This window comes from Carcharodon carcharias, chromosome 6, assembly GCF_017639515.1.
Source record: "Carcharodon carcharias isolate sCarCar2 chromosome 6, sCarCar2.pri, whole genome shotgun sequence".
Classification (NCBI taxonomy): domain Eukaryota; kingdom Metazoa; phylum Chordata; class Chondrichthyes; order Lamniformes; family Lamnidae; genus Carcharodon; species Carcharodon carcharias.
Window position 1 is genome coordinate 115,643,756 of NC_054472.1, and position 25,494 is coordinate 115,669,249.

A 25,494-nucleotide genomic window follows, 5' to 3' on the forward strand; every position below is an offset into this window, starting at 1 on the left:
ATTTCCAGCATGCTTTGCTTTAATTTCTATCTAAAGCAGGGTTATCCTACCAACCAAACCAATTTGCACTTACATAGCGTCTGGACTTTTACCTATCATTAGTATTCACTATCAAGCAGAACAGTATTTGCTCGATTGCATAAAATGCCTCTCTGAAATTTAAGTATATTTTCCATGGAGTTGTGAAAAAAGAGGGAACTTGTCAACTTAATTGCTATAGTTTGTGCGCTTTGTACTTCAACGCATTTTTTAACATGCAGATTGCCCAAGCGCCAATTTTTATTGTTGTAATTTTGAACACCAGACACATGATCAATGAGAAACCAATCATTATTGTCATATGAAAGCTGTTATTACACATATTGAGTCAGTGAGCAGAGGGACAACATGAAACCAGGAATGGGGATATAAACAGCGTGGAGAAGACGAGCGTTCAGTTGGCGAGCAGAAAGAAAGAGAAAGACCAGGGCAGGATATGAACAGTTGGTTTTCTTACTACCAGTCAAAAGCCACATTCAGAAAGAAAAATAGAGGTGTGACATCAGAAGAAAGCAGATAGGTGATTGGCTGGTGAATATTTGTTACGAAGTATACTAATTTTCAAAATATTATTCTGGTTTGTTGTAAAGTAGGTTTATGGGTGTGAGTGTAGATGGTTCTGTCTGTGTGATTTAATTACATTTGGAGTCAGGTAGACTGAAAGCTTGAAATTATCAAAAGAAGCTAGGTGTAGGGGTGTACTTGAAATGCTAATGAGTAAACATGGATGCTGTCTTAACATATATGGTGTGAAGGGAATTTGCATTTTTAGATAAGTGAAGGGATTGTTTGGATTTCATTGGGATGTAAGTATATTTACATTTAGCCAGATAAGCAAGGCTAGGTAGTGTTCATTTTTCCCAAAGGTTACTGACAATATTGGCAACATGAGAGCTTTATATAATGGGAAAGGTACAGATGGAACAGTAGAATTTACATATTAAAGAGAGAAAAATGTATATAAGGAGAAAGAAAGGCTATTTTGGGGGCCATGTAAGATCTAACAGGTGTGTGAGAAACAACCTTGAAGTAGCCTCCAGCCATTTGTGCATACGTCTGCTACGTCCAGTAACTAAAGTTGGAGAAAGCCATTTTGAATTCCACTGTCAAATGCATACTGTGTTAACTCATTGGGTTTTAAAAAAAAAATTAAGATCTATTTTGGACTATTGCCTTAAAGGGGGTGTATAACTGGGAGTCAGGTTAGTTAGGAATTTAAGGAGTTATAATATTAAGTGATTGCATTCTTATGTGTGTACTTGAAATCTTTTATTTTATTAACAACTATTTTAATTTAATTTTTAAAATCTCTAAAGTTCTTGGTAGACTCATTATTTCTGAAGTCAGTGCACACACCTCCTCATAACAAATACAAATTGTATAACCGTTGTGATAGCATGACCAACTTTCCCTTGTGGATTTGGTTTGCTTGGCACACATCATCTGCCATGTCATAACAGTATGTCATATTTATTTTATCCAGAGAATAAAGTGGTCTTTTAAAAAAAAGGCTTATTACTACCAGTATGGTGTATTAAGTATTAGTGGGATTTATCAATAATAATGAGGTTTATTAATATCGGTAAGGTTTATTGATATTAATAAAATTTATTAGTATTGATAAAGGTTTATTCGCAGTAATAAGATTTATCAGAAGTAACAAGGTTATTAACTAACAGAGAAATGGCAGGATTGCTCCAACCTCTAGAGTGCACATCCTGTGTTCTGTGGAAACTCCAGGACACTTTCCATGTCCTGGATAGCCATTTGTGCAACAAGTGTCGTCAGTTGCAGGAGCTTGAGCTCTGTGTTTTGGAACTTGAGCAGCAGCTGGCATCACAGTGTATAACTGAAAGGTTGAAGGCTTCTTGATTAGCACGTTTTTAGATGTTTTTAGCTTAAGAGTCTACAGGGAGAGAGGGAATAAATGACCACCAGACTATCAAGTAGAAACAGGCAGGTGGTGCGAGGCCCTGAGTGCATCCCACTCTCCAACCAGTATTTAGTTCTGAATACTGATGAGAATGATACTCAAATGATGATCAAAGCCAAGTCCAAGGCACCACGGGTGGTTCAGCTGTATAAGGTGGGTACAAGAGTGGAAGAGTAATAATGATAGGTGATTCAATAGTTACAGCAAAAGATAGGCATCTCTGCAGCTGCAACCATGAATTCAAGATGCTGTGTTACCCTCTTGGTGCCAGGATCAAGGATGTCACTGAGCAGAGACCCTGAAGAGGGAGGGTGAGTAACCAGCAGTCCTGGTCCACATGGGTACAAATGACATAGGCAGAAAGATGGATGTAGTCCTGCAGTCAGAATTTAGGGAGCTAAATTGGAAATTAGCAAGCAGGATGTTAAAAGTAGTGATCTCTGGATTACACTCAATGCCATGTGCAAATGGGAAGATAATAAGATTTATTAGTAATAACATTTATTGGTACTGATAAAGGTTTAATCGTAGTAAGATTTATTAGAAGTAACAAGGTTATTAACTAACAGAGAAATGGCAGGGCTGCAGTGTGCCTGGAAAGACGGTGCAGGAGGGAGTGTTTTAGATTCTTGGGACGTAGGGACCATCCCTGGGGTGAAAACAGGAGCTGTACAGGCCAGAAGGGTTGCACCTGAATAGAGCAGGGGCTGAGCTCTTTCCTAGTGCTATTGGGGCAACTTTATCTAAGTTGGCAGGGGTATGGCAACCAGGAGATAATATCAGAGAAGAATACCAAAGTGCACAGAATACAGGCAGAGTAGGGAAGAGCAAGTTATTAGGTGTGGTCAGACTATGGGAGAAAGTAATGAAGTCTGAATAAGGGTTACTGTGCAGGTCTGTGAATGGACAGATTGTATGTGGAAAATAAGATTGGTTGTTACAGGTGCAGATTGCCAAATACAATATTGTGGCTATAACAGAGGCCTAGCTCAAAGGGAGGCAGGACTGGGTGCTAAATATTCCTGGATGCAAGGTGCTCAAGAGAGATAGGAAAAGAAGAAAAGAGGGAATGGTGGCAGTATTGATTAAGGAGAGCATTACAGTGCTGGAGAAAGATGGTGTCCCAGGGGGTCAAGGGCAGATTGATTTGGCTGAAGCTAAGGAATAAAAAGAATGCAATTACTTTGCTCGGTATAATCTATAGGCCACCAATTACATCGAAGGATGTAGAGGAACAAACTTGCAAAGAAATTACAGAGTTGCAGAAGTTAGAGTTGTCATGATGGGGAACTTTAATTATCTAACCATAGACTGGGATAGTAGTGGTGTAAAGCTCAGGGAGACAATTGCTCCTGTAGTGTGTCCAGGAAAATTTTCTACAGCAGTATGTTTCCAGTCCTATGCAAGAGGAGGCACTACTAGACCTGGTTCTTGGGAATGAGGGAGGCCAAGTGGATCAAGTGCCAACAGGACAATATTTAAGGTGCAGTGGTCATTGTATTAGATAAGGTTTAGACTGACTATGGAAAAGGTCAAAGACAATCCAGAGTAGGAATAATTAACAGGAGGAAAGCCAACTTCAATGGGGTAAGAATGGATCTGGATCTAATTAATTGGAGTCAAAGGCTGGCAGGAAAAGTGGTAGCTGACCAATGGGCTACATACAAAGGAGGGAGAGTTCAGGCACAGTCAAGGTATATCCCCTCAAAAGGAAAAGATAAGGCAAATAAAGCCAGAGCTCCCTGGATGGGACGAGAGAGATAGAAATTAAGATAAAGAAGAAAAAGTGTGCTTATGACAGATGTCAGATAGAAAATACAATTCAGAAGCAGGCTGAATATAGAAGGTTCAGAGGGGATGTGTAAAAGCAAATAAGAGAAACAAAGAGGGAGTATGAAAAGAGATTGGCAACCAACACAAAAGGGAATCCCAAGGTCTTTTAGAGGCACATAATTAGTAAAAGGGTGGTAAAAGGAGTAGGGCCGATTACAGACCAAAAAGGGGATTTATACATGGAGGCAGTGGGCATTGCTAAGGTATTAAGTGAATAATGTGCATCTGCCTTTACCAGGCCAGGTGAAAGAGGAGGTAACTCAGCGACAAAAGGATTTAAATTGATAGGGTGGCAGTATTGGAGAGGCTATCTGTACTTAAAGCTGATAAGGCACCAGGGCTGGACGAAATGCATTCAAGGACACCGAGGGAAGTGGGAGTGGAAATTATGGAGGCACCAGCCATAATTGTTTATCCTTCCTTTGAGCCGGGTAGTGCCAGAGGACTAGAAAATTGCAAAAATTACACGGTTGTTCAAAAAAGGATGTAAGGATAAGTCCAGCAACTACAGACCAATCAGTTTAACTTCAGTGGCGGGGAAACTTCGAGAAAAATAATCCGGGACAAAATTAATAATCACATGGACTTATGCGGGTTAATTAAGGAAAGTCAACACAGGTTTCTCAAGGGAAAATCACGTTTAACTAACTAGGAGTGATTTTGAAGAATTAACAGAGAAGGTTGATGTGGGCAAAGCTGTTGATTTCATGTATATAGACTTATGAAAGGCATCTGATTCAGTGCTGCAAAACAGACCAAGAGACTTGAGAGTTCATGGATAAAAGGAACAGTAGCAACATAGGTATGAAATTGGCTGAGTGACAGGAAACAACAAGTGTTGGTTAATAGGTGTTTCGCAGACTGGAGGAAGGTTTGTAGTGGAGTTCCTCAGAGGTTGGAGTTGAGACTCTTGCTTTTCCAGATATATACTAATGACCTAGACCTTGGTGTAGAGGGCACAATTTCAAAGTTTGCTGATGATATGAAACTTTGAAGCATTGTGAACTGTGAGGAGGATAATGTAGACTTTGAAAGGGACATAGACAAATGGGTGGAATGGGCAGACAGGTGGCAGTTGAAGTTCAATGCAGAGGAAATGTGAAATGATTCATTTTGGAAGGAGGAACATGGAGAGGCAATATAACATAAAGGGGTACAATTCTAAAGGGAGCAGCACAGGGTCTTGGGTGTCCATGCACAGAAATTATTGAAGGTGGCAGAAGAAAGCAGTTAATAAGGCATACAGTATCTTAGGTTTTATTAATAGGGTCATAGGTTAAAAGAGCATGGAGGTTATGTTGAGCTTGTATGAGGCACTCGGTCAACCTCAGCTGGAGTACTGCTTCCAATTCTGGGTGCTGCACTTTAGGAAGGATGTGAAAGCATTGGAGAGAGTGCAGAAAAAAATTGCAAGAATGGTTCTAGGGATGAAGAACTTCAGTTATGAAGATAGATTGGAAGTTGGATCTGTTTTCCTTGGAGAAAAGACAACACAGAAGATATGATAGAGGTAAACAAGATCATGCACGATTTTTATACAGTAGATAGGAAAAAACTATTCCCACTCATGAAAGGATCAAAAGCGAGAGGGCACAGGTTTAAAGTAATTGGCAAAAGAAGAAAAACGATACAAGAGAAAACTTATTCATGCAGGGGGTGGTTAAGATTTGGAAAGCACTGCCAGAGAGTGTATGGTTGAAGCAGGTTCAGCTGACACATTCAAAAGGGAAGTAGACAGTTATTTGAAAAGGAGGAATATGCAGGGTTACAGGGAGGAAGTGGGAGAATGGCATTGAGGCAACTGCTCATTCAGTGAGCTAGTGCAGACATAATTGGCCAAAAAGCCTCAATGCTGTAACAATTCTGTGATTGTGACATATGATACAATTAACTGCACCTTATGCGGGCAGGAGGGGAATAATGTATAATCCATATGAGGGAATTATATGCAAGGTTAGGGAAGCCAAGCTATATGCAAATTTCTTTTTGATTCATGCAAGAACAAACTATGTTATAGCATCCAAAAGAGTCAGTAAAATTTCCATAGTAATTCGATCTTCAAAAATGTCTGCATAAACCAGTCTTCCCTTTAGAAGAAACTGTTTGAGATTTTAATTTGCTCAAATTCTAGAATGATTTTATCTCCATATAAAGATCCAGCCAGATTCTGTCAGCATTGTATTCCTTTCTTACAAATAATGTTTCTTTTTTTAAAAACTGAACAGGGTCACATTTATGAGATCTTCACTGTGAGAAAAGTCATACTGCAACAGGAAGTTTGTGTTTCTCATTCAAGTAGAGGACACACATGAACAAAATATACAAGCATCCATACATAGAGTTATACTAACAAAAAAAAATACCTCATTCCTTTGAGTTTTGCCTTGTTCTCATGACGATCGATAAGATTGTGTAGAATGAGTAGCACGAGATGCCTTAGTTCACTATCTTCCATTAGAGAAACTGATAGTATGGGCTCTAAAAATGGAGACGGAAGCGCAGCTGCTATACTTTTGGCTTTATACCCTGAAGTCACCTAGCATTAATGAGAAAGTAAACAAATAAATTCATTACCCCAAGTCTTCTTCAGATTTCTACAGGCTTTCAAAAAGACAGGCAGAATGAGCCATTCTTCTTCCAGTTCACTCGTCCTCTAGTTCATCCTCGCATTTCTGATTAGCAACATGCTTATTTCAGAGACACCTTTATCAAAATAAGCTGCTGATTTCTTGTGTACACCTACTGGTGAAATTGTAAGTGTTTTTTTTTGGTCCTGGCTTTCTGTACCAATGTTGGTGAAATAGGTCTCTGCCACATAAATTTTCAGAGTAAAGATTAGTTGTAAAATGGCAATAATGGCTCCTTGCTCTATAGTTATGTTTCAGGTTTGCAATATATTCCCACATGGAAAAATAACAAAAACACTAATCTATTGATCACATCTCACAGATTGCAAAAAAGCTTCTGCCAAAGTGTGCCAACATCTATCAATTAATTGTTCTTCTGGCCTCTTTTTATTGGGATTGCATATAGTCAACCTGTTGGTCTATAGGATGCTACAGATATTCTATATTTGGATCCATTGCTGATTTCCTTTGATATTTGTCCCCGGAATTTTATCTTTATACCATTTTGATCATTTTTTAAGGCAATATATAGAAACCCTCTAGTCATCTGGAAATAGCTGAATATGCCCTCAGTGCTTGAACATTAACATCAAACAGGAATTTATATGCATTAAAATAGACGTAATTCATTATTTGTAAGAGTTTCCAATCTTAATGGAGCCAGTGTGGAAATGCAAAATAGAAGCAAGACCCCATTCATTCAGTTTGGAGAGGAGAGGGGATTTTTTTCCATTAATTCATGGAATGTGAGCTACCCTGGCAAGGCCAGCATTTTCTGCCCATACCTAATTGCCCTGGAGGAGGTGGTGAACTGCCTTCTTGAACCGGTACAATCCATCTGGTGTTGGGAGGGAGTTCCAGGATTTTGAGTCTATGGCAGTAAAGGAACGCTGATATAGTTCCAAGTTAGGAAGGTATGTAGTTTGGAGGGGAACCTGCAAGTACTAATGTTCCAATGCGTCTGCGGCTCTTGCCCTTCTAGGTGGTCGAGTTCACGTGTTTGTTGAAGGAGGCTTGGTGAGTTGCTGCAGTGCATCTTGTAGATGGTACACACTGCTGCCAGTGTGTGTCAATGTTGGAGGAGCAAACGTTTAAAGTGGTGGATGAGATGTCAACCAAATGAGCTGCCCTATCTTCTATAGTGTCGAGCTTCTGTTGGAACTGCACTCATCTATGCAAATGGAGAGAATTTTATCGCATTCTTGACTTGTGCGTAGTTGATGGTGGACAGACAACGGAAAGTCAGCAGGTGAGTTACTCACCGCAGAACTCCCAGTTTCTGACCTGCTCTTGTAGCCATAGTATTTTGCTACAACTGGTCCAGTTCAGTTTCTGGTCAATGGTAGCAGAATGATGATAGTGGGGGATTCAATTATTGTAATGCTATTAAATGTCAAAGGGGAGGTGTTAGATTCTCTCTTGTTGAATATGATCATTGCCTGGCACTTGTGTGTGGTGTGAATTTTATTTACTACTTATCAGCCTACGCCTAAATGTTGTTCAAGTCTTGCTGCACATGGATACAGATTGCTTCAGTATCAGAGGAGTCATGAATGGTACTGAGCACTGCAATCATCAGCGAACATTCCCACCTCTGACATTATGATGGAGGGAAAGTCATTGATGAAGCAGCTGAAGATGCTTGGGCCTAGGACAGTATCCTGAGGAATTCCTGCAATGATGTTCTGAGGCTTGGATGATTGACCTCTAACACCATAACCACTTTCCTTTGTGCTAGGTATTCTCCTTAGCAGCCCCTTGTGATTGAGGATGACCTCAAATGACTCCAATTCAATGGGCTCTGAAATGGCCGATAAGTCTAAAGCTTGATCTGTAGACTCTGCCACATGCAAGACAGGACTTGCTTAAAGGATTAGATAGATGGGTTGTTTGGAGGTTTGTGTGCTCCCTCAGATGCCTCAATTGCACCTCTGCATGACTCCAACCAGTGGAGCATTTTCCCTCTGATTTCCATTGACGTCAATTTTGCTAAGATTCCTTGATGCCACACTCAGTCAAATGCTGCCTTGATGTCAAGGGCAGTCGCTCTCACCTCAATTCTGCAGTTCAGCTCTTTTGTTCATGTTTAGACTGAGGCTGCAATGAAGTCAGAAGCCAAATGGCCCTGGTAGAACCCAAACTGAGCATCAGTGAACAGATTATTGCTCTGTAAATGCTGCTTGAAAGCACTGTTGATGACACTTTTCATTGCTTTGCTGATGATCGAGTGATTATGGGGCAGTAATTGGCCAGATTGAATGAGTCTTTTTTTTTGTGGACAAGACAAAACTAGGCAATTTTACACATTGTCAGGTAGATACCAGTGTCAGAGTTGTACTGGAACAGCTTGGCTAGGGGCACAGCTAGACCTGGAGCACAAGTCTTCAGTACTACTTCTGAGATGTTGTCAGTGCCTACAGCCATTGCTGTATACAGTCAATTGTTTACATAGGAACCTAGGACTTGGGAGTAGGCCACTAAGCCCTTCGGGTCTGCTCCACAATTCAATAATATCTTGGCTGATCTGGTTGTTGCCTGAACTCTACTTTCCCATCTGGCCCCCATAACCCTCAACTCCCTTATCTATCAAGAATCTAACTCAGCCTTAAATAAATTCAATGATCCATATTCTACTGCTCTCCGGGGAAGAGAATTTCGCCGACTAATGACCTTCAGAGAAAAAAATTCTCCTCATCTCAGTCTTAAAATGGAGACTTCTGATTCTTAAACTGTGTCCCCTAAAAATTGTAGATAGCTTCAAATCATATTTTCAGGTTACAATTAGAGTTTAAATAGCAACACATGTAGAGTGATGAAAAATGCGCTGGAATATTAGTAAATATGAAATAATTTCTAAACTTGTTCAAAAGAAAATTCTAATTATAACTGCTATTACTCATTTCTTCATTAACTAAAATATATACAAATTTCCTTTCCTCTCTCAAAATGCAATTGCACTGCATGAAGCATTAATAATGTGAAAACAGAGTTCTTGTACTCTACTTTTCTGGTTTATTTTTCCAGTTCCTGTACATATCCAAGAGTTTTAATTTAATGAAGAATACTTTACATGGAACTCATGTGGTGAAAGTAGCATGCTCTAATGAAAACTCAAGTATAATTATGCAAACGTCCTTGGATATGATGCAAGGGTTGCCAATGTTACACCTCTGGTCAAAAAGGGACAAAGGAATAAATGAGCCAACTATAGACCAACAGCTCAATGTTAGTTGTATATAAAGCTTTACAATCTGTAATAAAAAGACATGTTAATAAAGGACAGTGTGGATTTCTCAAAGATAAGCTCTGTCCAACTAATCTTGTAGGATTTCTTAGTGGAAGTAACAATACTGATAGGAAAGTATACATGCCATGCATGCAGATTTTCAAATGCCAGTTAAGAGACCATACAGGAAGCCTGGTGTCAAGATTAAGGCATAGTGTATTTAAAAGGAATTTGGCAATATGAATAGGAAAATAAAGGACAGGTAAAAAGTAGTGAACAATAGGTGTTTTGGCTCTGCAGGGATATAATCCTTAGTGTTTCCCCAGCCGTGCATATATGTGAAGAACACTTGTAAGCAACTTCAGCGGGGGAGAGTTACATTTGTAGATTGAATAGATAAATGTCAAATGAAATTACATGGGAAAAAAAACGTCAGGGGATGTATGCTGGGAAGAAGGATAAGAACAAAATTTGTGCATTGAATATTAACACTTTAAAAGGGATAGAGCAGCAAACCAACTTGGAAAATTTAGATGCACATATCTTTAAAAGATATAGGAAATTGCACTTGAGGCCTAGCTGTTGGGCAGCATGAAGCATGCTGCAGGCTGAGACTAGGCCAAGATCTGTTGACTGGTGGAGGCAGATAGTGGAGACAGTGACCAAGACTGGGAAAGGTACTAAAGGCTGCTAGGCTCTAAAGAGAAAGCTGCAGATTGGGCCAAGAAAAATGCAGAATGACAAGAACAGGCAGTGAGAGGCTGAAGCTGACCAAGTATTGAAAGGGGAATGTTGAAGGGAGCTTGGGAACTACTAAGACATTTCAAAAGAGGTTTTTAAATTTAAATTTTCTACTTTCAACAGTCAGAAGGGAGACCAAATTACTTTCAAGTGTTCCTCATGTATAAAAGGGAAACAAACTGGTGACTAATCTGAGAAACAGTTCAGACATTTGCTCCACAGAGCCATCTATGTCTTTGGTATGCAATTATTCAACAGTATGCAACAATATATAACAGGAAAAAGTCAATAAGTACGCACTGGAAAGATGATTTGTGGGCAGAAGGCACCTGCTGTACACAAGTTATAAGGAAATATATTGAATTATGCATCAATAACACAAATGCATACATACTTAACTTACATCGCTTATGATTTCTTCCTGCTGTGCTGCAAACATTTTGAAAGCCCTCCATGACATTAAGCACTTCAAGATTATGCTTTCATATGCAGGAAAATGTGTTACAACTGTATTCTGAAATTCTTTTTGCATGACTCATTTTTGCTAACATTGTACGAACTTTAGAGATAATTGACTGCTATAGTTCATGCTGTAAAAACGGCATAAATAGAAAATTTCTGTTAAATTCTACATATGAAGCAGAATTGAGAAGTGCACCAAAAATTGTCGGTCTCCAAAAAAAAAGAAAAACTTCAAAAAATTTATTACTCCTTGAACAGTTAAAGTTATATCTATGATTAGTATGTGTAGGTTAATCTGTTTTATGACTAGGAATTGAAATGGTGTTAAGCACAGAACCAGAAAAGGGGTCTTATATGGGTTACTGACCAGAATTATTTCCTCAACAATTAACGTTCAAGTTAATTGAACAGATATCATGAAAGTAATTTTTCAACTTTTGGTTAGAGCTTCATAATTAATTCTTACCATAAGGAGAGATCTCAGAAGCATGACTTGGATGGTTCTTGTTCCTCGCTCTCTATAAAGCATATAAGGATTTAAAATCTTGTGTCAAGTAATTTATTTTGCATGTTAACATATGACTGAATATTTAAGAGATCAGAAAAGATCACATTAAATGATCAGTGTGCATCAAATGCACAGAGATAGGGCTAATCACAGCCAGAAACAGAATTTTAAAAAGGAAATTAAATGACACGATTTGCCCAACATGAATAATGGAACCTTTAAAATCACAATTAAAAAATATTCTGATTTTAAAAAGCTCATCATAAACAAGTATGACATTAGGCAGTACATCTGTATTGCATTCCATTCAGTCAATAGCTAATATTTGTATTTTAAGACATTTGTTCCACAATCTTAGTTCTCAGGTAACTTTAATCTTATAGTCCTATGTACCACTTCAGCATTATTACTCTCACCTCAATTTCATCCTAAAGTTATACTCTCCCAAAAAGGCAACACACTTTCATGTATTCTTTCAGTCTCCTTTGAAGAATTAAGTTTCATATCTATTCAATATCATGAAATTCATTCAAAAGGGGAGTAAATAAAGCCAGCTAATTAATTTCCAATAAAAAAATTCCATGCTGCTTACAACAATATTCACTCTCAACATAAATCTTAAATTTAGGTAACCAGAGAACTTGTATCATAGTTCAGTGAACAGTTGCTGTTATTCTTATTTAGAAATGATGCTATAGTGTTTAATAAGTGTTGATGCTCAGGAGCATTTTTCCATGATTCCCCTACAATCAGGGATTCAGTACAATTAAAACAAAGTCAACTTCCTTGAACAGCAGCATCAAACATAGTATTACTGGGAGGATTAGTAAGTCCATGACTTTGTGGGCCTAATTTTCATTAGGAAAAGTAAAAATGAAAAGCTTGGCAGGGAATATACACAAACCTTTGGAGAACAGTGGGATATGATGAAAATAATAGGCTTCAAAGCAAATTTAATATTTTCTGGGAGGTTTTGCAGGCTCTGTTAATTTTGCATCTGTTTGAAATAGACTAATGCACAAACCGATCTTCATATCCATGTAGAATACTTCCTTTAAATGGGCAAAATTCCATGACAGACCCCAGAAGGAACTGACTGCTGCATTAAAACTCAGTAATAATGTTTGATATTGCGTAACAAAGTACATCTTGGCAAACTCTGTCCCATGAGCAGAATTTTAAGGTCGCTATTTTTTTGGTTGGCTGGAGGTCTGCAACAGGCCTGCTTGAGCCTTGGGTGGGAAGGCTGGAGTGGGAGACAGCCTCCATCACATGCCCCTTTTTTCAATCAAAGGCTCCCCCATCCCCAGGCACCTGACATCTGATCCCCAGCCTCCTGGCCTCTGCACGCCAGCCCCCAGCAGAGCCTCCCATCCTTGCCCCACCGAAAACAACCCATCTTACCAGTCATCTGGCTCCTCTTCTTCAGGACTGAATGCAGTGCCAACAGGTGATCACTACCCACAGTGGCGCTGCTGGGACCAGAGATCTGCCAGTCAAACAGATTGGGATTTACTCCCTAAATGGGGAGAGAAAGTCCATCTCAAACTAATTAATGGTTCTTAGAATATTAAATGGCTGCAGAGCAGCCGGAGTGGGGGTGAGTTTTACCGCAATTTTTTTAGTGCCAGAATGGGAAACCCCAACAACTGTAAAATCCTGTCCCATGTCTGATTCCACCACTCAAAGGAAAAAAGAACATGTCACCTTTGTTGTCTCTAACTTGAGAAATTTAAGCTACCTGTTGGTATACTGCTGCAGAACATGAAGGCTGCTGCCTTCAGAAAATACAAATAAGCTTATTAACTAAATATTTAAACATACACCAAATACCTTGACTGGGCCTACACTGATGTCAGGTCAAACTCCTGATATTCCCTAACACCATCACCAGAAAAGCCTTGGCAATTCATAGAGAAGGTCAATCACCACCTCGTCAATAAATGCAACCTAGCTAGCATTACTCACACACTGAAGATCAGATGAAATTTGTAAAATGTCATTTTATTGTAAATTGACAGATCTACTCAGTTATAAATAGTGGCAAAAGTGGTGTAGACACATTTTCCTCAAATCTTGACAATCATAATTGCAGTAAAAATTTAAGTCAAAGCGGGAAGAAAGGGAATGCAGTTCCCATATTATTGCATTATTTGAAGCAAAAGTTTTATCACCTGACAGGCTTCCCAAGAATCCAGCTGTAAATGGAACCCATATGGTCAAAGTTCCACATTTCAACCTCAACGCATTAATTGACAAGAAAGGGTATTATTTCTTAAAGGTACAATCACAGAAGTATGTTTCTGCACATTAATGCCCATTATGTAGGGAGCAGCAATTATGTGACAGTCCAGAGTGTCTGCATTATTTAACAGTTCTGATGGAGCAAACAGATGTCTATTGGGAGACCAGGGGTACCCTTTATAGTCATGGCATATGACCCCAAAATGAAACTCCCTCACAGTAGCAAAGTGCAAATACAATGAAGCTCATGCCACCATTTAGGATGCTCAAGTGAGTTGTTACCCCATAGTCCATTCAAAGTATTCGTCAAAAATTGCCATCAAAAGAGTGAACATGCCGGATTGGGTGTGCACCCATAGGCTAGAATTCCGCCCTAGGGCAGAATGGCAGGCGGAGAGGATCAGGGAAGTAGCGCTGTTTACCTGCCACTGGCCACATCTGCTGAGATTCTACCAGTCGTTGGGAAGGTGTTAGGTAGCCCACTAAATGGCAGACTAATTAATGGCCACTTAAGGCTCTCCTCCCACCACTGGGATTGTCCCCACGAAGGGGGAGGCCAGTTCCAACTATTCAGATGCCAAGTGAAACCTGGCAAGGGGAGGGTGTCTCCTTTTCGGGCCCCTTATGCTCGAGCTGTCAACTCTTCCATCAACTGTTTCTCTCTTCCCCCCGGCCAACCTATCAAACCTCGCCGACACTCCTCTTACCCCCCTCATCAGGGCCTGTCAACCTGGCCCATGCAAGAGCCCTGACTCATCTTTCTTTCCAGCTCCGTCACAGCACACTCCCAGTGGTGCTGCTGGGTACAAGGTGATATGATGACATGTACCTTTAATGGGGTGTATCTTAAACTACTGTCAAGCACTACCACCTCCAGACAGGATATGATGTATTAGTCCCATGACTTGTAGTTAGTCTGCAAGTAGCAGTGGCAGAGATTAGATGTACAATACTTAGCCTTCCAGTGAATACTATCTGTATACAGTCTGTAACACTGCTAGCCATTTGATTAGCTGGAAGCTCTTGGAGAACTTCCTCCTCGCTGGGGCGTAAAGTTCAGCCCAAAGGCAGAGGATGATGAAAAGCAGGACAGAATGGAACTGGCACATTAGTAGGGAGATTGGAATATCCTCAACTTTATATAATGACCGCTAGGCTTTATAAATGGTTATATTTAAACTGCCTTTTTAATTTAAGGCAAAACATAATGCCCTGAAATGGGCGGGATGGTGTGAAGTTGTACGAAGTTTTGCATGGCAATAAGCCTAAATGATCTGGTTGTTATGGGGATGGGGCCCAGGTCAAAACTTATTCAAAGTTAGATGTGAGCATTAACACTGGGACACAAAGGGAAAAGCAGCTAGCCTTACTGCTGCAGACTCTGAGTCAGTCAGTCCAAAGGAATTGGGAAAAAGAGAACACACAACAGGTACTACTATGCCAAGCAGAAGAAAAGGACTGTTCTTAGGTCAACTACCCAGCGAAGAGCTGGTGAGGATAGAACCCATGGCCAAGGAATCGGATAGAGAAAAGATTGTGACCATGGAATCACCAAACAGAACTTTACAATAGGAAGTCCATTTGATTATGCTCAAAGGGTTGAGTGAAGAGGATTTGGTTTAAAAGGACACTGGAAGATTCACCTTGGGAAAGCAGGGAGAAGGGATCGTGTTAATGCTGGGAGGAGTTGGACTTTAAATTTAAGACTACGTGTCTACCAAGAGTGGACATAACGTATAAACATGACATAGTGTTTTCCATTATTTTAACAAATTAAGGGGGGATATTTTTTCTGTAGCTTAGTGTATCAGTTGCCCAAGTAATGTTTAGTTGCTGTTGATTTTATTTGATTTATGCCAGTAAAAGCATTAAAATGTGAAATCTTGTCATGTGATCCTTTGCATAAATCACTGGGATTTCATATCTCAAAGTTATCGGTCACTATTGGGAATATGATATTTAGACAACTACTACAGTAATGGACTACTCCTGCAGTAACAACTTTGGCTTTCCATATGCATGCCTGAGTGTCGTAGACCCAAGAACATTTCTCATATCACTCCATTCAAGTTCTATATTTCAGGTCCTTATAATCAACTTCACCCTTTCAACAACTCTACCCAAAAAGAAAAAGAAAAATAATATTCAGTCAATACCATAAACACAAGATATTTGGGAACATATGCATGAATTACAACAAATATTCATTCCTGTTTGGTGCAAAAATATAACAGGATAGGTGGTTCAACCATAGATTACAAAATATAAATTAGGGATAGTATTAGATCCAAAGAGGAAAAAGCAGCAAGTCTGAGGATTGGGAGCTGTTTAGAATTCAGCAAAAGTGGACAAAAAGATTGATCAAGAAGGGGAAAATGGAGTATGAGAGTAAACTTGCAGGGAACATAAAGACTGACTGCAAAAGCTTCCATAAATATGTGAAGAGAAAAAGATTAGCAAAGACAATTGTAGGTCCCTTACAGTCAGAAAAGGGGGGAAATTATAATGGGGAACAAAGAAATGGCAGAACAATTGAACATATATTTTGGTTCTGTCTTCACAAAAGAGGACACAGATAATTTTCCAGAAATGTGAGGGAACCAAGGGTCTAGTGAGAGGTGGGAATTGAAGAAAATCAGTATTTGTAAAAAAAAAAAATGGTGCTAGAGAAATTAATAGGGTTAAAGGCTGAAAAATCCCCAGGGCCTGATAATCTACATCCCAGGGTACTAAAGGAAGTGGCCCTGGAAATATTGGATGCATTGGTGGAGATCTTCCAAAATTGTATAGACTATGGAGCAGTTCCTACAGATTGGAAGGTGGCAAATGTAATCCCACTTTTTGAAATAGGAGGGAGAGAAAAAATAGAATAACAGACCAGTTAGCCTTACATCAGTAGTGGGGAAAATGCTACAGTGTATTATAAAGGACCTGATAACAGAGCACTTGGAAAGCATCAACGGGATTAGACAAAGTCAGCATGGGTTTATGAAAGGGAAATCATGCTTAACTAATCTACTGGAGTTTTTTTTTTGAGGACGTAACTAGTAGAATAGATAAGGGAGAACCAGTGGATGCGGTATATTTGGCTTTCAAGAAGGCTTACAATAAGGTCCCACATAAGAGGCTAGGGGGGTAAGGAGAGAAAGCAGGAATATGGCATTGAGATCGAGGATCAGCCATGATCATATTGAATGGCGGAGTAGGCTCGAAAAGCCAAATGGCCTACTCCTGCTCCTAGCTTCTATGTGACACACAAAATTACCTTTTCCAATTCTTCTAGATAGGGATAAACTGGCGGAAGGGTCAAGAAGCAGAGGGCATTAATTAAAGTGACTGGCAAAAGAACAAGAGGTGGCATAAAGAAAAACTTTTTAACACAGTGCATGGTTATGATCGGAATGCACTGTCTGAGTTTGTGGATGCAGATTCAACTGTGGCTTTCAGATAATTATCCAATTCCTCTTTGAAGAGAAAAGATTTGCAGGGCTACGGGGAAAAGTAGAAAAGTGGTGGTAATTGAATTACTCTCGCAGAAAGCCAGCACAGACACATTAGGTTGAATGGTACTTTGTACTGTAACTGTCTTATGATTCTACAGACTGACCAAAAAGAGAAGTATTCATCTGCTCAAAGTCAATGTTGGTTCACCATCTCTCCCAATGGTTATGAACAACCATGAACTGGAAGCAGAGCACAATTATGAAGAGCTTTGTAAATGCACGCAAAGCAGCGCCCATATGATTTGCCATCACCCTTCTTACACAGGAAGTTCCAACATTAGCCTGTACAATGATTTTCCTACCATACGGTTTTGCTGATACCTATGAAAAGCTCTGTGCATGACTCCATTGTTTCACATAAAAGACATCTGAACAAGTAACTGTAGAAACAAAATCCATTGCAAAAAAGCAGTAAAGTTGGGTGCATGTTGTGCTGGTCATCTCAAAGGGTGTAAGTAAAACATTTATACTAGATCCAGGCCTTGGTCAAAAGGACAATATGCACATGTACAAAGACACCTCTATCTACCTACTTTAAAATTGCTGCTCAACGGTTTCCTAATTTGCAATAATGTATGGCAGGCCTGACAGACTGCATTCACTCATTCTGCAACCCCCAACCTTGCAGCTTTTACCTGGGCCTTTACAGAAGGCAGCAAACAGAACCACCATCCTTTGCTGCACCCTGCTGCAGTACCTCCAAAGGCCAGGCATTGCACGCATGATCATGTATCTATTGTCCCTTATGCTAGTTTGATTGCTATTAACTCCCTTTTTAAGAGAGAGCAGCAACCCTTAAAAGAGCAGCTGATCAGCCTGTTTGAGGAGTTTCAGCAACCTATCTTGCTTTTTATACATGCACAGAGTCTAAAAACTGTGCCTGTAAAATTCAGCAAGACCATCCTGTTTGCTCTGCATCACGTGCAATTATAACTCCATTTTGCTGAATGCAGGACAACTAGGGCTATAGTTTCTCCAAGAACAGAATAATTAGTGGAGTAGTTCTACAGAGTCAAAAATCATACTATATATGTAAAATTTAGCATCTTTAACCATGCAAATAAAGTTATTATTCTTTTATCACAAATTTAGAAACAAACCACTCAGGTTATGAATGGCCAAGGAAATGTTCTGCTCTCAAAATACTATGCCCATCAGTTTATGAATGACATCTTGTATAGTGCCCCACAGTATTGACCATTTCATTCCTTCCCAATTTGGTATCATCCGCAAATTTAGCAGATGTGTCTTTGATTCCAAAGACTAAATCATTAATGTAAATTGTAAACAACCATAGTCCTAGCACCGATTCTTGAGAGACCCCACTTCTCACTTGCGGCCACTCTAAATAGCTACCCTTTACTCCATTTCTCAACTTTGTCTTGCAATCTGCTAGCTATCGATTTTGCTGCTTATTCCCTGACTTTACATGCTCTGATCTTATTCATTGGTCTATCAAATGGAACCTTCTCAAAGGTCTTTTGGAAATCTAGATAAATTACATCTATAAGTTTACCCTCTATTGCCTCTTCAAAAATTAAATGAGGTTGATCAAACAAGATTTTCCCTTTTGAATTCCAGGTTGAATGTTCTTCATTATATTTTTGGTTTCTAAGTGTTCATCTATTTTGTCTTTTAATAAGGATTCCATTATTTTTCCTATTACCGATATTAGGCTGATTGGTCTTTAACTCCATGGATGTTTTATCATCTTCTTAAAAATAGGAATAATGCTAACTGTCAGTGCTCTGGCACTGCACCATTCCTAACAAATTATTAAATATGTGTAGTATTGCCTCTGCAGCTCTTTTCTAGGTTCTTATAAAATGTGCAAGCATAAACTATCTGGACCGGGAGGTTTATCCCTTTTGAGTTTGATTAACTTATTTAATATTTCTCCTGTACCTCAAATGTGTTAATATTATTTCCAATCTTATTTTGCAATGCCATGCCCACCTGATCTACCTCCCTGGCAAATACTAAAGCAAAATAATTATTTAATATTTCTGCCATTTTGCTATCGTCATCTATTATTTTATCCTGTACATCCCTATTGTTATTGAGACTGTTATTATATTTTCACACCTGTAGGGTGTTTTACTATTTTGCATTATGCTCCTTAATATAATTTCACTTTTTCTCTAACTGCCCAACTTCTCTTTGACTTCTTACCTGGTCCTTTCATATTTTCACTTGTCATACACAAAGTACGTGGATGCCAGGGAAAAGTATGTCACTTTTCTTACCCTAAAATAGCTGCTGTTCGAAAATAATTTTGGAGAAAACTGGCTCACAAAGCATCCATAGCCTTATACTGAAACTTTTTTTTTGAAATCTTTAAGGAGAGATCAGTGCTAGGAATTGGATCACTGGAATGCTGCTCTGGGCTGCAGTAGAGTGCTTAAGTTGGAGTTTGGTGACCGAGAGAGGAGATGAGGAGGGAAGGAGGTGATCCTTTGAGTACCGTGTGCATGGTCGGGTAAGTATTGGCTACTTTTATCACATATAGTTTTTAAGGTCTTATTTTGTGGTTCATCGTTTCTAAGGGCTATATTCTATAACAACAAGGAGCAGGGAAGAAGGGCCCTAAGGTAATTGATATTATTTGATAGTAAGTATCTTCCAAAAGGTTTAATTTAATTTAAAGGGGTAAGTCATGGCAGGAGAGCTCAAAGCCGTGGTGTGCTCCTCCTGCTCTATGGGGGAAGCCAGAAACATTTCCAGTGCTGGGGCCAGCATGTGTGCGGGATGTGTCTCCAGCTGCAGCTCCTGGAAGCCTGGGTTTTGGAGCTGGAGCGGCAGCTGGGGACAAATGTGGAACATCCACGAGACAGAGAGTATCGTGGATAGCACGTATAGAGAGGTGGTCACACCGCAGGCTAAGAGTCCACAGGCAGGATGGGAATGGGTGACCACCAGGCAGAGCAAGAGGACTAGGCAGGCAGTGCAGGAATATCCTGTGGCTATTCCCCTGCAAAACAGATTTACCACTTTGGATACTGTTGGGGGGAAAATGGCCTCTCGGGGAAAGCAGCAACAGCCAGATTCATTGCACCACGGTTGGCTCTGCTACACAGGAGAGGAGTAAAAAGTGTGGGAATGCAATCGTTATGGGGGATTCAATTGTAAGGGGAATAGATAGGCGTTTCTGTGGCTGTAAATGAGACTCCAGGATGGTACGTTGCCTCCCTGGTTCTAGGGTCAAGGATGTCTCAGAACGGCTACAGGGCATTCTGAAGGGGGAGGGTGAATAGCCAGTGGTCGTGGTACACATTGGTACAAACGACATAGGTAAAAAAGGGATGAGGTCCTAATAGCAAAATATAAGGAGTTAGAAAGTATGTTGAAAAGTAGGACCTCAAAGGTAGTGATCTCAGGTTTACTACCCAGTGCCACGTGCTAGTCAGAGTAGAAATTGCAGGATATATTGGATGAATACGTGGCTGAAGAGATAGTGAGGGGGGGGAGGGTTTCAGATTCCTGGGACATTGGGACCAGTACAAACTGGATGGGTTACACCTGGACAGGACCAGGACTGATGTCCTAGGGGGAACATTTGCTAGAGTGGTTGGGGAGGGTTTAAACTAAAATGGCAGGGGGATGGGAACTGATACAAGGAGTCAGAGGAGGGGGAATCAAGGACGAGAAAAAAAAAGGAATAAGAAAAGTGATAGGCAGAGAAATCAAGGGCAAGAATCAAACAGGGCCTCAGTGAAAAATAGTGAGAACGGGACAAGTAATGTTAAAAAGACAAGTCTTAAAGCTTTGTGCCTTAACGCGAGGAGCATTTGCCATAAAGTGGATGAATTAACCAGGCAAATATATGTAAACAGGTACGATATAGTCAGGATTACGGAGACATGGCTGCAAGGTGATCAGGGCTGGGAACTGAATATCCAGGGGTATTCAGTATTTAGGAAGAACAGACAAAAAGGAAAAGGCGGTGGAGTTGCATTGCTGGTTAAAGAGGAAAATAGCAATAGTGGGGAAAGATATTTGCTCCGACTTTATGGAATCTGTATGGATAGAGCTGAGAAACACTAAGGGGCAAAAAACGTTAGTGGTGGTTGTATATAGATCCCCAAACTGTAGTGATGTTCGGAATGGCATTGAACAGGAAATTAGAGCCGCATGCAATAAAGGAACATCTGTAATTATGGGTGACTTTAATATGCATATAGATTGGGCAAATCAAATTAGTAACAATATTGTACAGGAGGAATTCCAGGAGTGTATAAGGGATGGTTTTCTGGACGAATATGTTGAGGAACCAACAAGAGAACAGGCCATCCTAGACTGGGTATTGTGTAATGAGAAAGGAATAATTGGCAATCTAGTTGCATGAGGTCCCTTGGGGATGAGCAACCATAATATGATAGAATTTTTCATCAAGATGGACAGCGATGTAGTTGAATCTGAGACTAGGGTCCTGAATCTTAATAAAGGAAACTACAATGGTATGAGATGCTAGTTGACTATGATGGATTGGGAAATGTTACTTAAAGGGATGATGGTGCATAGGCAATGGCAAACGTTCAAAGAGAACATCGGTGAACTGCAACAACTGTTTATTCCTGTCTGGCACAAAAGTAAAATAGGAAAGGTGGCCAAACCATGGTGTACAAGGGAAATTAGAGATAGTGTTAGATCCAAGGAAGAGGCATACACATTGGCCAGAAAAAACAACAGACCTGAGGATTGGGACTAGTTTAGAATTCAGCAAAGGGGGAGCAAGGGATTGATTAAGAAGAGGAAAATAGAGTACGAGAGTAAACATAACATAAAAACTGACTGTAAAAGTTTCTACAGGTATGTGAAGAGAAAAAGATTGGTGGAGACAAATGTAGGTCCCTTACAGTCTGAAACAGGGGAATTTATAATGGGGAACAAAGAAAGGGCTGACCAATTAAATACATACTTTGGTTCTGTCTTCACAAAGGAGACAAATAATATAATAGAAATGTTGGAGAACACAGGGTTTAGTGAGAGGGAGAAACTGAAAGAAATCAGTATTAGTAGAGAAATGGTGTTGGAGAAATTGATGGGATTGAAGGCCAATAAATCCCCAGGGCCTGATAATCTACATCCCACAGTACTTAAGGAAGTGGCCCTTGAAATAGTGGATGCATTGGTGGTCATCTTCCGAGGTACTATAGACCCGGGAACAGTTCCTACAGATTGGAGGGTCGCTAATGTAACCCCAGTATTTAAAAAGGGACGTAAAGACAAAGCAAGGAATTATAGACCAATCAACCTGACGTCGGTAGTGGGGAATATTCTAGAGTCCATTATAAAAGATTTAATCGTTGAGCACTTGGAAAACAGTGGCAGGGTTGGACCGAGTCAGCACGGATTTATGAAATGCTTGACAAATCTACTGCAGTTTTTTCAAGAATGTAACTAGTAGAGTTGATGAGGTGCATGTGTTTAATTTGGACTTTCAGAAGGCTTTCGACAAAGTCCCACATAAGAGATTGGCGTGTAAAATTAAAGCACATGGAATTGGGGGTAGTGTACTGAGATGGATAGAAAACTGGTTGGCAGACAGGAAACAAAGAGTAGGAATAAACAGGTCTTTTTCCAAATGGCAGGCAGTGACTAGTGGGGTACCGCAGGGATTGGGGCTGGGACCCCAGCTATTCACAATATATATTAATGATTCAAATGAGGGAACTAAATGTAATATCTCCAAATTTGCAGATGACACAAAGCTGGGCGGGAGGGTGAGCTGTAAGGAGGATGCGACGATGCTTCAGTGTGATTTGAACAAGCTGGGTGAGTGGGCAAATGCACGGCAGATGCAATATAATGTGGATAAATGTGAGGCTATCCACTTTGTTAGCAAAAACACAAGGGCAGGTTATCTGAATGGCTATAAACTGAGAGGGGGGAAATGTGCAACAAGACCTGGGTGTCCTCGTACACTAATCGCTGAAGGTAAGCATGCAGGTGCAGCAGGCGGTAAAGAAGCAAATGGTATGTTGGCCTTCATAGTGAGAGGATTCGAGTACAGGGGCAGGGATGTCTTGCTGCAATTATACAGGGCCTTGGTGAGACCACACTTGGAATATTTTGTGCAGTTTTGGTCTCCTTATCTGAGGATGTTCTTGCTATAGAGGGAATGCAGCAAAGGTTTACCAGACTGATACCTAGGATAGCAGGACTGACATGAGGAGAGACTGAGTCGGTTAGGATTATATTCACTGGAGTTCAGAAGAATGAGGGGGGATCTCATAGAAACCTATAAAATTCTAACAGGACTAGACAGGGTAGATGCAGTAAGGATGTTCCCGATAGTGGGGGAGTCCAGAACCAGGGGTCACAGTCTGAGGATATGTGGTAGACCATTTAGGACAGAGATGAGGAGAAATTTTTTCACCTAAAGAGTGGTGAGCCTATGGAATTCACTACCACAGAAAGTAGTTGAGGCCAAAACATTGTACGTTTTCAAGAAGGAGTTAATATAGCTCTTGCGGCAAAAGGGATCAAAGGATATGGGGAGAAAGCGGGACCAGGCTACTGAGTTGGATGATCAGCCACGACCATAATGAATGGCAGAGCAGGCTTGAAGGGCCGAATGGCCAACTCGGGCTCCTATTTTCCATGTTTCTATGTTTTCCATTTCGGGGTGAGGGGAGATCAAGTATTAGCACCAAGCACTATCAGGCCATGTATTCCAGACCCCAGACACAACTGTAAGGCTCCTGCTACTGCTCTGATTTGCATTAACTTAACTCAGAGGAGCCCTCCTCTGTATTTTGCCATTTCTCAAATCAGCCAAATTTATGGCTTCAGTGAGCTTATGCCCAATTCTGAGCATTTTAGTACCTGCTGACATTGGGCTAAAACACAATAAGTGACATAAGGCATACACAAATGTGTATTTAAAACAAATATTTCCCATGTACTAATGATATCTGAATTTTGCACCAGTTCCTTCTGGCATCATAGAAATTGATACTTACCCAGAGTGGCTGGAGTCTAGTGCATGTGATCCAGCATCAAAAGTGGGCACCTTCCCCATAATAAACATAATGATTTCTGATCTTTGATAATCTGGAAGACTGCTCCCAAAAAAGCCTAAAATAGAATAAATGTACACAAAATTCAGCTAATTTTACATTCAATAATGCTCAATGACTAACTCAGTTACCAGGCTGTACAATAAAAACTTATGCCCCGTCAGAACAGGGGTAACTCAAAGGAAGTTTAGACAATATAAAAAAGGTTATTTTAGTTTCAACCTTTTATAGGTCAAACACACCTTTAATTCAAAGGGTGAGAAGGTAGCAGTGATGGCAAGCATTAAATACTTTAATTTTGGGACTAGATTGCTCCTTATTCTAAATATAAATGATTGGGACTTGAATATAGGGGTATAATGTCTAATCTGCAGCTGGCTCAAACATTGAGGATGTGGTTAACTGTGGATAGGGCTAATCAACTTCAGGAGAATAGGCAAGTTAATATCGTGGTCAGGCACTTTGACAGCACCTTTCTCCTCTGGGGCCTTTACTTCTCATCTCCTTGGCAGTAATGTCGCAGGAACACCATCACTTCCAATTTCCACTCAAAAGCACATTTTCCAGACTTGCACATATGTCATCATTTCTAAAACAAAAACAGAATTACCTGGAAAAACTCAGCAGGTCTGGTAGCATCGGTGGAGAAGAAAAGAGTTGATATTTCGAGTCCTCATGACCTTTCAACAGAACTAGGTGAATCCAAGGAGAGGGGTGAAATATAAGCTGGTTTAAGGTTGGGGGCCGGGGGTGGGGGGAGAGAAGTGGAGGGGGGGTGTGGGGGGGTGGTTGTAGGGACAGGCAAGCTGTGATAGGAGCAGATAATCAAAAGATGTCACAGACAAAAGAACACAGAGGTGTTGAAGTTGGTGATATTATCTAAACGAATGTGCTTTTATCTTTGTCATCATTTCTATGTCATCAATTGGTTAACATTCTGGAAAATCCTATCTAACACCACTGCTGGAGCACTATCAGCACATGGCCTCATAAAAGTCACCAACATCCCCAAAAAAAAAGAAATTACTGATGACTGGGGGATAAGGAGGGCAGGGTACTTAGTTTATTTCAGAAACCCGTTGACATGTGGGTTGGGCATTGTTGAGGCTTTTAGCCTGCCTCTTGAGTTCCCAGGTCAATCAGGAAGGGTGGGCGGGATGACACATCCAGTCAAAGCGAGAACTTATCATTAAAGGGACAATGACATGAATAGTTTACCAGCACTTGGATTTTTGTTTGCACTTCAAAATAGGGCTGTGGCTGCACCAAAATAACAGGTGGAACAGAAGCATTAACTTACTGCCAAATTTTTGGCTGTTCCAATTTTCAGACAGACCATGATTTGGGCAGAACTTC

The 25,494-nt window shown here is 40.2% G+C and overlaps 1 protein-coding gene across 5 annotated transcripts in view; it reads right to left on the reverse strand.

Moving 5' to 3' along the window:
- efr3a (EFR3 homolog A (S. cerevisiae)) overlaps positions 1 to 25,494 on the reverse strand; it is a 255,404-nt gene that overhangs the window by 63,127 nt on the left and 166,783 nt on the right. For all 5 annotated transcript variants that reach the window (XM_041189698.1, XM_041189697.1, XM_041189696.1 and 2 more), the window contains 3 exons: positions 24,082 to 24,196; positions 11,328 to 11,379; positions 6,169 to 6,341 (listed from right to left, as the gene is read on the reverse strand). In XM_041189698.1, the coding sequence (XP_041045632.1) occupies positions 6,169 to 6,341; positions 11,328 to 11,379; positions 24,082 to 24,196 (340 nt within the window). The remainder of the gene's footprint in view (positions 1 to 6,168; positions 6,342 to 11,327; positions 11,380 to 24,081; positions 24,197 to 25,494) is intronic.